At 36.1% G+C, this 17,406-nt stretch overlaps 1 protein-coding gene across 1 annotated transcript in view; it reads left to right on the top strand.

Moving 5' to 3' along the window:
- The window catches only part of HPGDS (hematopoietic prostaglandin D synthase), a 41,259-nt gene extending 24,631 nt beyond the window's left edge, over nucleotides 1-16,628 (top strand). The window contains exons 3-6 of the mRNA XM_011968229.1: nucleotides 3,555-3,647; nucleotides 6,872-6,981; nucleotides 13,683-13,781; nucleotides 16,282-16,628. Of these exons, the coding sequence (XP_011823619.1) occupies nucleotides 3,555-3,647; nucleotides 6,872-6,981; nucleotides 13,683-13,781; nucleotides 16,282-16,446 (467 nt within the window). The 3' untranslated portion in view covers nucleotides 16,447-16,628. The remainder of the gene's footprint in view (nucleotides 1-3,554; nucleotides 3,648-6,871; nucleotides 6,982-13,682; nucleotides 13,782-16,281) is intronic.
- The last annotated feature ends 778 nt before the right edge of the window (nucleotides 16,629-17,406 follow it).

Raw genomic sequence — 17,406 nt, 5'->3', positions numbered from 1 at the left:
ATTCCATGCTCATGGATAGAAAGAATCAGTATCATGAAAATGGCCCTACTGCCCATGGTAATTTATAGATTCAGTGCCATCCCCATTAAGCTACCAATGACTTTCTTCACAGAATTGGAAAAAACTACTTTAAAGTTCATATGGAACCAAAAAAGAGCCTGCATTGCCAAGACAATCCTAAGCCAAAAGAACAAAATGCTACTTGACTTCACACTATACTACAAGGCTACAGTAACCAAAACAGCATGGTACTGGTACCAAAACTGAGAGATAGACCAACAGAACAGAACAGAGCCTTCAGTAATAACACCACACATCTACAACCATCTGATCTTTGACAAACCTGACAAAAACAAGCAATAGGACAAGGATTCCCTATTTAATAAATGGTGCTGGGAAAACTGGCTAACCATATGTAGAAGCTGAAACTGGATCCCTTCCTGACACCTTATACAAAAATTGAATCAAAATGGATTAAAGACTTAAATGTTAGATCGAAAACCATAAAAACCCTAAAAGAAAACCTAGGCAATACCATACAGGACATAGGCATGGGCAAGGACTTCATGACTAAAACAACAAAAGCAATGGCAACAAAAGCCAAAATTGACAACTTGGATCTAAGTAAACTAAAGAGCTTCTGCACAGCAAAAGAAACTACCATCAGAGTGAAAAGGCAATCTACAGAATGGGAGAAAAGTTTTGTAATCTACCCATCTGGCAAAGGGCTAATATCCAGAATCCACAAAGAACTTAAACAAATTTACAAGAACAAATCAAACAACCCATCAAAAAGTGGGCAAAGGATATGAACAGACACTTCTCAAAAGAAGACATTTATGCAGCCAACAGACACATGTAAAAATGCTCATGATCACTAGTCATCAGAGAAATGCAAATCCAAACCACAATGAGATACAATCTCATACTAGTTAGAATGGCAATCATTAAAAAGTCAGGAAACAACAGGTGCTGGAGAGGAATGGTGATCATTAAACAGTCAGGAAACAACAGATCAGGCTGGAGAGGATGTGGAGAAATAGGAACGCTTTTACACTGTTGGTGGGACTGTAAACTAATTCAACCATTGTGGAAGAGAGTGTGATGATTCCTCAAGGATCTAGAACTAGAAGTACCATATGACCCAGCCATCCCATTACTGGGTATATACCCAAAGGATTATAAATTATGCTACTATAAAGACACATGCACACCTGTGTTTATTGTGGCACTATTCACAATAGCAAAGACTTGGAACCAACCCAAATGTCCACCAATGATAGACTGGATTAATAAAATGTGGCACAGATACACCATAGAATACTATGCAGCCATAAAAAAGGATGAGTTTGTGTCCTTTGTAGGGACATGGGTGAAGATGGAAACCATCATTCTGAGCAAGCTATTGCAAGGACAGAAAACCAAACACCGCATGTTCTCACTCATAGGTGGGAACTGAACAATGAGAACACGTGGACACAGGATGGGGAACATCACACACCAGGGCCTGTCTTGGGGTGGAGTGAGGGGGGAGGGATAGCATTAGGAGAAATACCTAATGTAAATGACGAGTTAATGGGTGCAGCACACCAACATGGCACTTGTATACATATGTAACAAACCTGCACATTGTGCACCTAACCTATACCCTAGAACTTAAAGTATAATTAAAAAAAAAAAAAAAAAGAAGGAGAAATAGTCTTTCTGAGGAAATGTATCACCAATAGACTAGCCCTACAAGAAATGCTTAAGGAAGCCCTACATCTGGAAGTGAAAGGATTATATCTACCAGCATGAAAATACATGAAAGTATAAAACTAACTGGTAGAGTAGATACATAAATGAGAAAGAGAAATAAATCAAAAGTTATTACTATAGATAACCACTAAATCACAAACATAAATAATGAGAGGAATAAAGAAAAAAGTATACAAAACAATCAGAAAACGATTCACAAAATGACAGGAGTAAGCCCTCATCTATCAATGAATATAAATGATTTAAATTCCCCAGTTAAAAGGATACAAAGTGGCTGAGCTGTCTACAATTAACTCCTTTCACCTGAAAAAGACACACATAGACTAAAAATGAAGGAATGGGAAAAAAAATTCCATACAAACAGAAACCAAAAGCATGCAGGAGTAGCAATATTTATAGCAGACAAAATAGACTTTAATTAAAAAAGGAAAAAAATACAAAGTCATTATATAATAATAAAGTGGTCAATTCAGTAAGAGGATATAACAATTGTAAGTATATGTGCACCCAAATAAATGAAGCAAATATTGTTAAAACTAAAGTTAGAGATAGATCCTAACATAATAAGAGTTGGGGATATCAACATTCCCCTGTCAGCACCGGACAGATAATCTAGCCAGAAAACCAATAAAGAAACATTGGGCTGAATCTGTGCTATAGACCAAACGGAACTAACAGACATTTACAGAACATTTCATCCATAGGCTGGGAGTGGTTGCTCACGCCTGTAATCCTAGTACTTGGGGAGGCTGAGGTAGGTGGATCACTTGAGGTCAAGAATTCAAGACTGGCCTGGCCAACATAGCAAAACCCCATCTCTACTAAAAATACAAAACTTATCTGGGTGTGGTGGCACGCACCTGTAGTCCCAGCTACTCAGGAGGCTGAGGCAGGAGAATCGCTTGAACCTGGCAGGTGGTGAGCTGAGATCGCACCACTGCACTCCAGCCTCAGTGACAGAGCGAGAGACTCCAGCCCAGTTGCAGTGAGCTGAGATTGCACCACTGCACTCCAGCCTCGGTGACAGAGTGAGACTCCATTTCAAAAAAATATGTTTTTTTATCCATAAGCTACAGAATCCTCATTCTTCTTAGCAGCACACAGGGTGGGCCATATGTTAAGCCACAAAACACATCTCAATAAATTTTTAAAAATTGAAATTATATCAAGTATTTTCTCAGACCACAATGGAATAAAACTAGAAATCAATAATAAAAAGAGCTTTGGAAACTATACAAATATATGGAAATTAAACAACATGGTCCTGAATGTTGATTGGGTCAATGAAGAAATTAAATAAGAAATAAAAAGTTTCTTGATCATTACATTGTGTGCATGTATCATGTACCCCATAGTATGTGCAATTATTATGTATTAATTTTAAAAAGGCTATGGCTGAGTTCTTACCATAACTCAATATGTAAATCAAAATCATCATAATCCTCAGACTATGATTTTAATAATCCGCAATTGAGGCTACAAAAAATAATGACGTTTAAAAGAATTTTTTTTTAATATTAAGCATGTAAAATACAGTATAGCATATGGCATCTCTATAAACCTGGGTTTGAGAACCAATTCTGTCACTAACTTTAAATCAGGTTTTCTAACAACTTAAACAAAACTTATAAAATGTAAATATTCCACTACAGGTTGTCAAGTGTTCCTCTAAAAATATTTTAAAATTTCATGATTTCATAAAATCATGCTTTGTTTTCACAATTATCAGTAAAAATGGAAGTAATATAACTTTTGGTTTTGTTATGACGTTAATTATTTGCTCATTTTATTTTAAGCTCTCCCATTTGGAAAAATCCCCATTTTGGAAGTTGATGGACTTACCCTTCACCAGAGCCTAGCAATAGCAAGATATTTGACTAAAAACACAGGTAACATGTAATAAACATGTAATAAACACAATAAGTGCTTAAGATTTTTGATAACTGAAACAAACACGATATATATTCAATATGCATTAAATGAGTTTGGCATAGCATACTATAGTACAAATAAGAATGGAATTAAATAATAGAGAAAAGTATAAATATACCACCTGTATCAGTTTAACTTTCCATGAGTTCCCTAGACAATTAGACAATTTTATTTTATATTGCCTCCTGCTTTTCCTGCCTTATATCTGTTTGCTCTCCAAGCCTTTGTTAGAGTTTAGCTGAAAAATTGGACAGGTATGTTTCATTCCAAACTTTTGCTAGTATGCATATTATAAGTTATCAGAGAAAATTACTTAGCAGAAAATACATATGGCATATGGAGGTTGAAATTTCTTACACTATTAAAATTATATAGTCAGTAATGTCCTTCATCCTAATCATGCTGAAAAAAATAGAAAGGGAGTTTCTTTGCTTCCACTCAGTGCCATCTGAGGAAGCTTGAAGGGGATAGTTGGCTTCTGGATTGTTGCATTAGTGCCCGCACCCATGATATTAGAAGAGCAACAATAGAAACTGTTCTTGTTTTTGCCTGACACACTTTCTCCCATCCTATGCTCCATTGTCTACTTCTCTCTTCCCTCATACTATTCACACACCCTTTTTGAGCCAAAGGCTCCCTTTGGCTTCTTTTAAAACTCCTTTCTTTCAATCAATCTGTAGAATCACCATTCTCTCAAACCTATCTTCCCACCACCATTGCCACTGCTATGATCCAAGCCATAGACACATACATAGTTAGCTCACAGATAAAATGGGCCATGAACACTAGACCTCATTTTGGAATGAAATGGTGTATTTTGAAAATACAAAGGTTTGTGTTACACTAACATGTTTCAACAAATAAAGTTATTTTGAAAGTTTAGAAGAGGCCGGGCGCGGTGGCTCAAGCCTGTAATCCCAGCACTTTGGGAGGCCAAGACAGGCGGATCACGAGGTCAGGAAATCGAGACCATCCTGGCTAACACGGCGAAACCCCGTCTCTACTAAAAAATACAAAAAAACTAGCCGGGCGAGGTTGCGGGCGCCTGTAGTCCCAGCTACTCCGGAGGCTGAGGCAGGAGAATGGCGTAAACCTGGGAGGCGGAGCTTGCAGTGGGCTGAGATCCGGCCATTGCAGTCCAGCCTGGGCAACAGAGCGAGACTCTGTCTCAAAAAAAAAAAAAAAATAATAATAATAATTTAGGTTTAGGCTCAAAGATAGCTAGAATTTCAAGAGAAAGACTTGGACCTAGGCAGTGCTTTTCAAACTTTATGTGCATCAGGGTCACCTGGATGCTCATTAAAGTATACTTTGTGCAACTTTGAGTCAGCAGACCTTGGGTGGGGCCCAAGAATTTGCATTCTCAACAATTTCCCAGGTGATGCAGGTGGTCCATGGATCTCACTTTGAGAATCTCTGGGCTAGAACATTCTAAGTAGAGAGAAAATGGCATGAGAAGAAGAATGAACTTCAAATTTGCAGGTGGAAGAGAATTAGAGAAATGCTTAGAATGGATTGGATTTGATTAGAAAGTTCTAGAAAGATCTAGAGTATTGACTCTTTTTCTTACGCAATTGTAGGTTTTTATCTAGAAGAGCAGCATAACTACTGCTATGCATTTTGGGAAGATTACTGTGGTTACTTTGTATTTGTGGCTACTGCAGGGAAGCACATTAGGAGATAAGTGAAATGATCCAGATGGCAAAGAAGAGAGACCAAGAAAAATATGAAAAATTTGTGGATGTAGAATCATCTTAGAGACAGTAGATAGATGTTATGATGTGGAAGGCAGTCTATTTAACCAGGAGAGGTATAGCATAGACAGTTTGCCATTCTCAATGCACTATGTACTGCTACGTCCTCCTTCTCTTCCTCCTTCTCCTCCTCTTCTCTTCCCTTTCCTTCTCTTTTCTGTTTAAAATACTTTTTTCAACTTTCAATACCCTCCTCGATGTCTGCCTTTTCCAGTTGACCATAAGTGCCATTCAGGCAAGGAATTTACCTCTTCTATTCAATGCTACTATATACAGCCCCTACTTGGGGCTGAGTCACAGTTGAGGCCCGTAATTATTTATTGGGTAAAAAAAAGGAGAGCTGGTTTAAGAAATGGTGTGATGACTGCATTTGAGGATTTGTAGAAGAATGTTCAGGTGCCAAAAGAGTAATCAGAAATATATACAAAAGGATGCTGAAAAAAATGAGCCTGTGGTTTAGGACTAAAAATATTGAATAAGGAGTCACCTCCACAAAGTTTTAGCTGAAGCCTTGAGGTGGAAGTCAAAGTAGGGATGAAAATAAGTAAAGAATTCTGAAGACTATTCAAGGTCAGAAAGAATAATAATCAACCTTTGAATATTACACACACAAAAATATAGTTTACAGAGGAACTCTAAATCACTCAAGAATTTTCTTTCAATTATAACACCTTTATTGAGGTATAATTTACATCCAATTCATCCACTGTCAGTATAGTTTCTTAATTTTTAATAAATTTATAAAGTTTTAAAAAAGCAATCCATTTTAGAAGGCTTCTACACAGAAGCATTTTAAATTGGCACCATTGAGAAAATTTTTAGGAAGACCAATGATTTATTACCAAAAATAATGATTAACAAACAAAAGAAAAAAAACCCCTCTATTATTTAAATTTTTTAGTCTCCAGTCAGAAAACAAATGCTCCTGACAAAAACTGTCTGCAAAAATAAAAATAATTCTTTATACAAAATGAATTATAATGTAGGTACAGGTTATTTCTTGTAGTGTTGCTTATATTAACAAAAGACTGGAAACAAATCTAATCAGTTGAGGCTAGTTAAATAAATTGTGGCACATCTACCTCAAGGAATCTCATGTAGCCAGAAAAAAAAAAGAGCAAGTACACCCTTTGGGTACTTGTAAAGAAAGATATGTAGGGGACATGGGATGAGGAAGCATATCTAGTGGGATATATGTTTTTATTTGCTTGCATTTTCATAAAGAAATAATGGAAGAATACTAATTAAGGTGGCTACTGGTAAGGTAGGTAGGTAAGGGAGCAAAATGTGGTGGATGGAAGCTAGTCTCACTGGATATTGTTTTATGCTCTTTTGAATTTTCAACCATATGAATATACTATCTGTTAAAAACAAGCTTTTTAATATAGTACATTAAACATATTGATGGGCCTCTCTCTATTCCATAGATTTGGCTGGAAACACAGAAATGGAACAATGTCAAGTTGATGCTATTGTGGACACACTGGACGATTTCATGTCATGTTTTCCTTGGGCAGAGAAAAAGCAAGATGTGAAAGTAATGTGATCCATTTGCTATTCCTAGTGTTAATCACATACTACCTGTCAGACATTGTTAGGTGCCTTTGAAAGTTCCTTTATATCAAAACAATATGTATAGTTTTAAAATATCAAATTATATTTTAAAAGTTTAAAATAAAGTACAGCAATTCCCTTTTATACCCCTTCACATTAACTCCTCCTCAGATGCAACCCTTTAAAAAATTTAACAGTTTCTTTAGGATTTACACATTTCCATATTTCTATAGGATATGTAAATATGACTTCTTCTGATTGACCAATTGTAAATTATTTCTAAGGACTTATGATAGTACAGGTTAAGCATTCCTAACTTGCAAATCTGAAATCCAAAATGCCCCAAACTCCAAAACGTTTTAAGCACCAAGATGACAGCACCAGTGGAAAATTCCCCATGTAAGTACTTAACACAAACTTTGGCAAATGTGCAAAATTATTGAAAATACTGTATAAAATTACCTTCAGTCTATGTGTATAAGGTGCAAATAAAACATAAGTGAATTTTGTATTTAGATTAGGTCCCATCCCCGAGATATCTCATTATGTATATGCAAATATTCCAAAATCTGAAAAAATCTGGAATTCAAGACTATTCTGTTCCCAAGCATGTTGGATAAGGGATCTCAACCTGTAATAACAATTTTTCTCTTACATAGTCATCCTCTCTGCTTCCCTTTCACCAAGCTCCCAATATTGTGATGTGAAAATCTTTTGGTTAAATTAATATTCTGTGATTAGTATGCTACACAAATAACGCACAGAACTGTGCACTGTAGTATGCTTTTATAATATTTCCTTTCTCACTTTTCTTCCTCAAAATTAGTAATTGCTTTCTTTTGCTTCTTTTTACTTTTATTGCTGACTTTCCACAGTATCCAATAGCCTGCCAATACGATTTTCCACAAGATCAACGTAATATCAGTTCATCTGTTACTTCCAATATTTCTTGGAGCGCTCCGTCTAGGAGGCTTCCATTCTTTGCGGAGTTCTCTAGGTTTTCTGCACAGCTGTCATCATTGGAATTCCCTTTGCTGTCATTCCAGGGATGCCATGCTGTGGAGCTGGAGTCCTGTTTCTGGATGCTGCCTTCTTTCTTTGTTTACTCCATTGTTTATTTGGGGGGACATCCTCTAGTATTCCAAAAGCTAAAATGAAGGTTTGATGACAGCAGATATGACTATGACAGATGGTATGGATATGTCTATCTTGTGAGTCACACTGCTTCACTCTGGTATGGTTGTCCTAGATACTTGGTCACAGTTGTCATCCTGAGATCTTTATTGTTACCCTGGATTTTTTTTTTTTTTTAATCATTTCCTGGGTTCATTCTCCTGTTTTCTTTCCTTGTTTTTGTGGAACAATCCTCTAAGAGCTTACTGGTCATAGGAAATAAAAGTTTGAGGCTTTGGGGGCCTTATTTGTCTAAAGATGTTTTTATTTTATTCTCAAACCTGTTTTATAGTTGGGCTGGGTGTAGAATTCTGACGAAAGTAACTTTTCATTAGTATTTGCAAGGCTGTTGAGAAGTTTGCATCCAATTTAATTACTGACCTTTTGTATGTGACCCATTTTTTTTCCACTCTGAAAGATTATAAAACACGTGCCCTTAGAGTTCTAAAATTTTGCAATGATGAGTCTTGGTATGATCTTATTTTCATCCATTGTGCTGCTTCCTTGGTGAGTCCATTCAATCCGGGACCCATGTCCTTTTAGTTCAAGGAAATTTCCTTTAATTTTTTCCTCCCCTTTAATGATTTCCTCCCCCTTTATTTCCTTTGTTCCATTATAGTAGAATTCCAATAATTCAGATGTTGGCTCTTTTCCTGTTTCCCATCTCTTTGCTTTTCTGCATTACTTTTAGAAAGCATTTCTCAACTTCATCAGTCCTTGAGTTCTAAATTTCTGATATTGTGCTTCTAAATTTATAAAAATTCTTAGGCTGTTTTCTGCTAAGAATGGGGAAGGGACAGCTGCCTAGCAATGTAAAATGAAGAACATCCCATGCTAAAACCGCTTAATAGTTTTCCACCAATCCTCCCAAACCTCCTTAACCCCAGTTCTAGACATATCCGGTCATTTCCTGAGCCATTTAAGGAATTCGTGTTGTTGATGGGATTGATTCTTGGCTTTCTTTTTGCAGGTGCCATTCACCCATCTGCTTACTAGCTTCAGATTTTGTTTGCTCTTATCTCCTCTCTTTCCACTTCCTTGTGAGATCTACCTTTTTAAAAATATTCATTACTGTGGTTTAGAGATGAAAGTCAAATGATATCTATTTGTCAAATTATTCACCTTTATGCACAATTCTAAATAGACATCTTTATTACAGCTTCTAGTGGTTTCCTTTAGGACATTCATTACAGTCTCTATTTTAAAATATATTTACTTGTTCGTTGCTTGTCTCCTCAAGCTGGATGCATCGGGGGGCAGGAATCGTATCTGTATTATTCAGCTGATCCCACACCACCATCACAGTGCCTTTTATGTAGTAGGCATTACACACTTGTTGAATAAGTGATCAGAACCACACTCATCAAATGCACACCATGTGCCTGTGTTACTCTCAGCTCTTTCCCTGTGTTATCTCAGTCAGCCCTCCTTCTCCTCCTTCAAGATAAGTGCTTTTTATTGTCATGCTCACTTTCCAGATGAAGACACTGAGAAACAGAAGTTAGAGTTGCCCAAAGTCACACAACTGACAGAACTGTGAACTGAGCCCAGACAGCTGAATTTAGATCCCATAGTCCCATCACCTAGATATACAATTGCTTAAAGTAACGAATTTAAGCATCCCTTTAGAATGAAACTGTTGTTATCCTCATCTTCCAGGTAAGAAAACAGAGTTTCATGTAGTGTAAACAACTTACCCAAAAGTGTTCAGCTAGAAGTGGTGCAGAAGGAATTCAAATCGTCACTGACTCAAACCCCAGGTTCTTAACCACTGGGTATAATACTGCAGTGCAAGCAGCTGTTCAAAACAGCTGTGCATGAATATTTATGTACATGTTAAAGCTAAAGCTGATAGCCAAAAGCCACAGCACAAATGGCAGGCAGTCTTATCAATTTACTTAAGCACATATTTAAGCACATACTATCTGCTTAGTATTTATTGTAAATACTATTTAATTAGCACCTTCTGATTTGAATAGAGATATCTGGACACAAAAGTATTTACATTGACTGACTCCATGATATAAATGTAAGGTGTGTAGGGTCTGCATACACACACACACATATATATAGGCCTAGCCAGGAAATAATAAAGCTCAGCTTTGATGATAGAAATACAACTTTTTGACGTAAGTACATTTAGGCTCTGGAGTCAAACTGCCAGGCTTAAATCCTGATTCCCTTACTAGCTGTCACTTAACTCCCTATTTATAGTTCAAACTCTTTGCAAAGTGCGGATATAACAGGCTCTACTTTGAAGTATGTTGGCAAGATTAAATGTTAGCATATGTGCCTATGGCTAGGTAAGAAGTGTTAAATAAATATTAACTATTAAATTAATAGTTATATACTTTGCTGTTGTTTTCACTATTTGTCAGACATGGCATCTGCATTTTACATATCATTATAAATGTAGAAACAGATAATCTCCAATTTAGAAGTGTCTAAAGATTTTTGTTCCATGTACCAAAGACCCCCCTGATGTGCAGTCTATCAATTTATCAGTTTGCTCTTCTCTACTTTTCTATTTTCTATCTTTCTGTGGCTGAGGTTCCATAACAGAGGCCACCTCCCAGAGGAAAATATTCTTTGAACATTTGTGATAAGAGTAACACTCTACCTTTGTATTAGAATAACAACTCTCTTATGTACCACCTATTTCAAAAAACAATTTCAAAGGACATAGCAATCCAAGTTCATGATTAAATCATACAAAGGCAGAACACGTTGCAGAAACATTGCTGATAGCTACAGACTAATTAACAAGCAGGACTTGGCTAATATATAATGAAAAATGCACATTCTGTATTTCATTTCTTAGACTGTTGGTAGTGGGCTGCATTGCTGCCATCTTGTGGTCAGGAGAACATTTCAAAGGCAGACTATTGATGCACTTAAGATGGATAGTGAATATATTCTTGTCACACGTTCCTTAAAAATCTACCATCATTCTTAGCAAACTATCACAAGAACAGAAAACCAAACACCGCATGTTCTCACTCATAGGTGGGAACTGAACAATGAGATCACTTGGACTTGGGAAGGGGAACATCACACACTGGGGCCTATCATGGGGAGGCGGGAGGGGGGAGGGATTGCACTGGGAGTTATACCTGATGTAAATGATGAGTTGATGGGTGCAGCACACCAACATGGCACAAGTATACATATGTAACAAACCTGCACGTTATGCACATGTACCCTAGAACTTAATAATAAAAAATAAAATAAAATTTAAAAAATATAAAAAAAATCTACCAAATATACACAATGTTACAGTATTTATCACTAAAAATTCCATTTCCAACTTAAAGAAAGAAAAACAAAAGATGTCCTTGGATATTGGTCACCATGACAATCCTTGAACTTACCATTAGTGTTACTTTGGTTATTTAATGGATCTGTGTTTCCATTTCCTCATCTAAAGAACAGGATGGGGAAGAAGAATGAGAAGGCCTGAGGACATTCTGATGTCCTGGTTCCAACACAAAATAATTTTGGTAGTGCATATATAAAAATGCTTTTGAGAAATATGCGAACCTCCCTAAAAGCCGTTTGTTAGACTTTCATACCAACAATTTCTCAGGGTGAAAAAACCTTTATAACTCTCTGAAAAGGGAGGCTAGAAATTTCTGAATCCATCAAGCTATTATAGGAGTGGCTGTCTAGGATGGATCAGGAAATGTATTTTTTAAAATATATCTGGAAAAAAAAAAGAGGTGTAATCAAATCTTATCCTCTATATTATTTTGGTTGATTGTACTTTAAAATGAAACTTAAATACTAATTATACTGTTCATTAATTTATATTTCATTAGACTGAAATAATTCACCAAACTTATAAAGAGAATCTGGGCTCAAGGAGAAGTCAATAGCACAGATATAATAGTTTTGACTCTGCATATACACAAACATTGGCGTACCTGAAGCTCTGGAAATGTATGTTAGAAGAACAGAATTTCCCAGGAGTGCACACAGGAGTTTTTGGAAAGTTGTCCAACAATCAGTTTGGCCATTGCCTTTCTGACCGATGCCAACTGAGGTGAGCAGACCTGTGGCAAGCACCACATGGTTCTCAACTCACTGCCCTTCACTGGGATTACAAATTCTGTGTAAGCAGCAGGAAGACTCATACCTAATGTTTTTGTTAAAACTATGAACATACTGACCACAGAGCACTTTATAGAACAAGGGAAAGTATATAAAGTCAAAATAATGACAAGCTTTATAAGCTTCGGTTTTTAAATCTGGCAAACATATGTAAGTACATGTTGAGTATCCCTTATCTGAAATTCTTGGGACCAGAAGTATCTCAGACTTGGGGTTTTCTTCAGATTTTGGAATATTTGCATTATACTTACTGGTTGAGGATACCGAATCTGGAGAATCGACATCTGAGATGCTCCCCTGAGCATTCCTTTGGGCATCATGCCCATGCTCAAAACGTTTTGGATTTTGGAGCATTTTGGATTTTTGGACTAGGGAGGCTCAACCTGTATGTAAGGATGCTTTTGCAAATTGTACTTTACAAATATAAGGCATTATGTTGTGGTAGTATATATCATCTGGCTAAGCCATAATCATAACAGCAAGTAAATCAGCAAATTGGTGTGGTATCCACTATATGACTTATCTTAATAAAGGCTGGATTTCATTATACGTCATTTAGATATACTAATAAATTATATATACATTTTATATTTTTGAGTTTGGCTTCTATTTCATAACCAAGACTCAAACAGGCAGAATTCTTATATATAAACAAACATCTCTTATCAAAAAAAGAGGCCTTGAGTAAATTATTTGGTCTTCAGAGCTTCAAGTAGAAAAATAATGACAATTTAAAAAATGGATGTTTTATATATATTTCCCTAAGGATGTTAATTTTTAAATAATATTAGTTTATATATCAAGAGGGGATAACTGGATGATGCATTTTATAGCTGATATTCAAGATAGACAAATCTGATAATAAGGCACAATGGTAGTCCCATGAGAAAATACATAAAGGCCCAAGATATGATTCATTATAAACGCAATAGTGAAATGAAGAACTGCCAAACTAGTAGAGTCTAGCCTTACGAAATAAAATAAGTTTCTTTATCTTCAGTTACATTATTTAGCTTTAAAAAAGCTAGGTTAAGAAAGAGGGAAATTTTAGAAATCTAAAAAGATGATAGAATCATTTTGCTTTAATAAATGTAAGAAAAATAAATGTAAAAAAATGTTAGAAAAATTTTGTGGGTATTTAGTCATTATACACAAAGAAACTGTAAGAACTGGTGACACAAAACTATTTATTTTTTTATCCATGAGCAATAAAGAGATGACTCACATCTATAGAGAATCAGACCTAAATCTTCATGTCATAAAATTGAATAAAAAATCTAGCTACTTCTCTTTCTTCTTGAATTCATGTGGGAGAATAAAGATGGAGAAATCTACTTCCTCCTCAGATCATGTTACTTTTCTTCTCATTATTCTTAAAGTGATATTTTCTCCTTCTCCTAGGAGCAGATGTTCAATGAGCTGCTCACGTATAATGCGCCTCATCTTATGCAAGACTTGGACACATATTTAGGGGGGAAAGAGTGGCTTATTGGTAACTCTGTGAGTATGTTTTGTATCTTAAAAAATTCAAGTGAATAAAAAGACAAACCAAAAAACTATGAAAACTTATTGAAAAAAAGTTACCTATAGGGAGGGAATAGAATTTACAGCAAGAACAAAGGTTAAACTCCTTTAAATAAACCTTTTTTAAAAATAGATTTGACTTTGGAACCGTATTTTATATAATTATATATTAGCAGCAAAAACTTAAAAAGCTATCCTAAAAATCAAAGTGAAGTAAATGAACCTAACTGTGCAAAAAAGATGCATAGAGAACACACAGAATACAAATGTACTCTATTAGAGAATAACTATTTCAAGAAGTATCATTTGTAAAACACACTAATTTGATTATACATCAAAGACAGATACCTCTTAGATTAGAACAGAAAATCATATACTATTTTCAGTAATCATATTGGTGGTGGTACTAGAAACTATTGGTATTTTTTTTTCTGGTATTACTATACTTATATTGTGGGTACAAAAATAAATTGTGTTTATGTCACTGAGAACCAGGATCTTCAATGTGGGAGAAAGGAGATAGAGATGTAAGGTAAGTAAGGTCAAGTAAATACCCGATTCCTGAACTTGAACTACAGCTAACAGTATAAACTCACATGTATTTTATATCAGGATAAATTATGAAGCATTTTATATCTCAACTGGAAAATGTTTCTCTTCATGAAAGTATGCCAGTTGATAAGAAAGACAGACTGATATAAACTGTCACCACTTTCCAACCCCAGAAAAATTAATTGGCGTAGGCATAGACCATCAATAATCACAAACCAGATACTAGGCACACTACCACCTACGAGTAGTCTTGACAAAAAATCCAATCTAAACCTGATTTACAAGTTGTGGCAAGTGGCGGTCCCTGCCTTCAGGGAGACTGCATTCTGGGAGATAAGATTGCTTTCTGTAGCAGGCTGACACTCTGCTGTCTGCCCTGTTCAGCCCTTCTGGGTGATACAGAAGTAAACTTGCCACATCTTTTTCTCAACTTTCAACCTCTTCACATACCCCTTCATTTCTTCTGACTCCCCTCATAGCCTTTCCTAAAATGCTCCTCTCCCCGCCCTATTTAATGAATAATTTATAAGAATTTATTTTTCATTTTCTATTAAAATTCCTTTGTAAATGATGTTCTGATCTCATCTCTGAGCACTCTCTCCCTTCTTCACAGTGCTCCAAACACACTGGTGTGTGTGTTCCTCAGACTTAACTCACACTCCCAACTAAGGGTCTTTACGCTCTTCCCCATATCTGGAATGCTTAATCCCCAGATTGATCACGGCAGGTCTCAATCCTTTTTTATATTTAAGCCTGGGCTTAATATAAAAAGTGTCACCTCTTGAAAGTCTTCCCTGACCATGTCACAGTCCATCACAACTTCACTTTTTTTTCATAACCCCCATCGTTTTGCATATTTGATTGTTTGTCCCTTCTAAAATATAAAAGCTACATCAGAGAAGGGGCTTGCATCCTACCTTGCTCTCCAGCACCTAGACCTGGGCATGGCACACAGTAGGTGCTTGATAAATATTTGAATAAATTCTGGATTTATTCTGAATTCTGAATCTTCCAGCCAGTAGCTTCTCTTGGCTGACAGATGTTTAGTAAGTTCCTGAAACACTAGCAATCAGCTTTATTAAATTCTATACAAAAAGATAAAAGAGTAGTCCACATTTAAACTTCACTCTTTGATAATCATATGGAGCCAAAGTAACAGCATACAGATTGGTTTCTAATCACAAAGGTAGAAACATACAACTGTACAATGGTAGGACCAGGCTGTCATCACTAATCCAGTGGCCAATCTTGGCATACCCTAATGGTTAGACACCCATATATTCTTTTTATGTGATACAATACAATGTATTTTAGCCACAAATATTTCACTTGAAATATTTCACTTGAAAGGAGTAACCTGCGCCCCTTCCTTTATACTATATAGTATAAAGGAACAAGGTAAGATGAAATACAAAGGTCCTGAAGATAGAACTTTCTGTAGGACTAGAGTGAAATCTTCAATAATTTGGTAATGTGAAAGAAAGGGTACTGTTTTGAAGAGTTAATGGACATAACCAGATGAAATGCATAGACCTGGAATAGATCCTGCTTTGTCCTGTAAAGGGCATTTTTAGAACAGATGGAAAAATACGTATTGGTTATTGGATAAGGAAAACGTATTGTCACAGAGAGGTGGAGACTGGACAAGGTTAAGAGTATGTACCATTAAGATCTCATGTTAGTAAAACAACATCTATCAGCATGGAAAAATACCTTATACACGAAAATGTTTAATAGTAGTAACCTGAGTTTTGGAGTATGGTATTTTCAGTAATTTTCTGAACTTCTATCACATACACATTCTGTTTTTGTAATAACAAGATTATTTTGAATCTTTTAGATTAATAAACTAATTTTAATTTTGGAATGCCGATACAGCTATACTTTCTATGTTCAAATGAAAAGTCTGTTTCCTTTAAATTAGGTGACTTGGGCAGATTTCTACTGGGAGATTTGCAGTACCACGCTTTTGGTCTTTAAACCTGACCTGTTGGACATCCATCCAAGGCTGGTGACTTTACGGAAGAAAGTCCAAGCCATTCCTGCCATCGCTAACTGGATAAAACGAAGACCCCAAACCAAACTCTAGTTGATCCATGTTGCCTTCAAGTTTGTTGTTCTCGGGGCATCTCTCTTACCAGATAAGACAGGTACATCAGCCTGCCAGATAATCCATATGCTCCCTTCCCAACTCCACCAAGATTTCCACTTTAAGCCATATTCTGATTTTTAAAAAGGAAAACACAAACACAAACAAATCTTTCTGCAGTACCTTTTTCTTTCAGAATAGCTTCGCATCATTTACAATGGCGGAAAAATAGTATGTAATACAGGCAGACCTTGCTTTGCACAGGTTCTAACATGCACGAATTGCAGTCATAATGGTTTAGCAACACCATTCTTCCCCTTCCCCAAAATGGTTTGGACTTCAGCTACCACAATTACCTGTAATTGCATAAAACACAAACTTTGCTCATAGCTCTCCAGTCCACATATCCCTGTGTAAATAACCTATGTACATCATGACCAGTGACCAGTCACTTCTTTCAAAGACTGCCAGAGGTCACTGCACATCTCTTATTCCTGCATAGACAGCAAAGTGTGTAGTTGTATTGCTATTTCCTGCTTGTGGCCCAGTGATAAATCCCTTTGACATTTTACAAAAATGAAGAATCAAAAGAGGGAACTCCCAACAAAGATGAAAGTGCAGCAAAGGAACAAAAACTGATAATCCTGGAATGAAATTCAACTGAACATAAAGGGAGCTACAGAGAAAAGAGCTGACTGTGGGAATCTGACACGGCTCAAGAGGCTCTAGATATGCAGCCAGAGAAACTTGTAAAGATGAATTTACTGACATGAATAAAGTTGTTGTGATGAGAAAAATGTAGATATCCCAGAGATCAAGAGAATGAGAAGATAAGCCAGACAAGCCACAGACTTGAAGAAAATACTTGTAAAACACGTATTTGATAAAAAACTGTTATCCAAAATTCTACAAAGAACTCATAAAACTCAACAATAGGACAACAAACTGATCAAAAATGGG

Source organism: Mandrillus leucophaeus, unplaced genomic scaffold, assembly GCF_000951045.1.
Source record: "Mandrillus leucophaeus isolate KB7577 unplaced genomic scaffold, Mleu.le_1.0 Scaffold832, whole genome shotgun sequence".
In the NCBI taxonomy this organism is placed as follows: Eukaryota; Metazoa; Chordata; class Mammalia; order Primates; family Cercopithecidae; genus Mandrillus; species Mandrillus leucophaeus.
The sequence above is the reverse complement of the archived record's forward strand: the minus strand, read 5'-3'. Positions and strand labels throughout refer to the sequence as shown.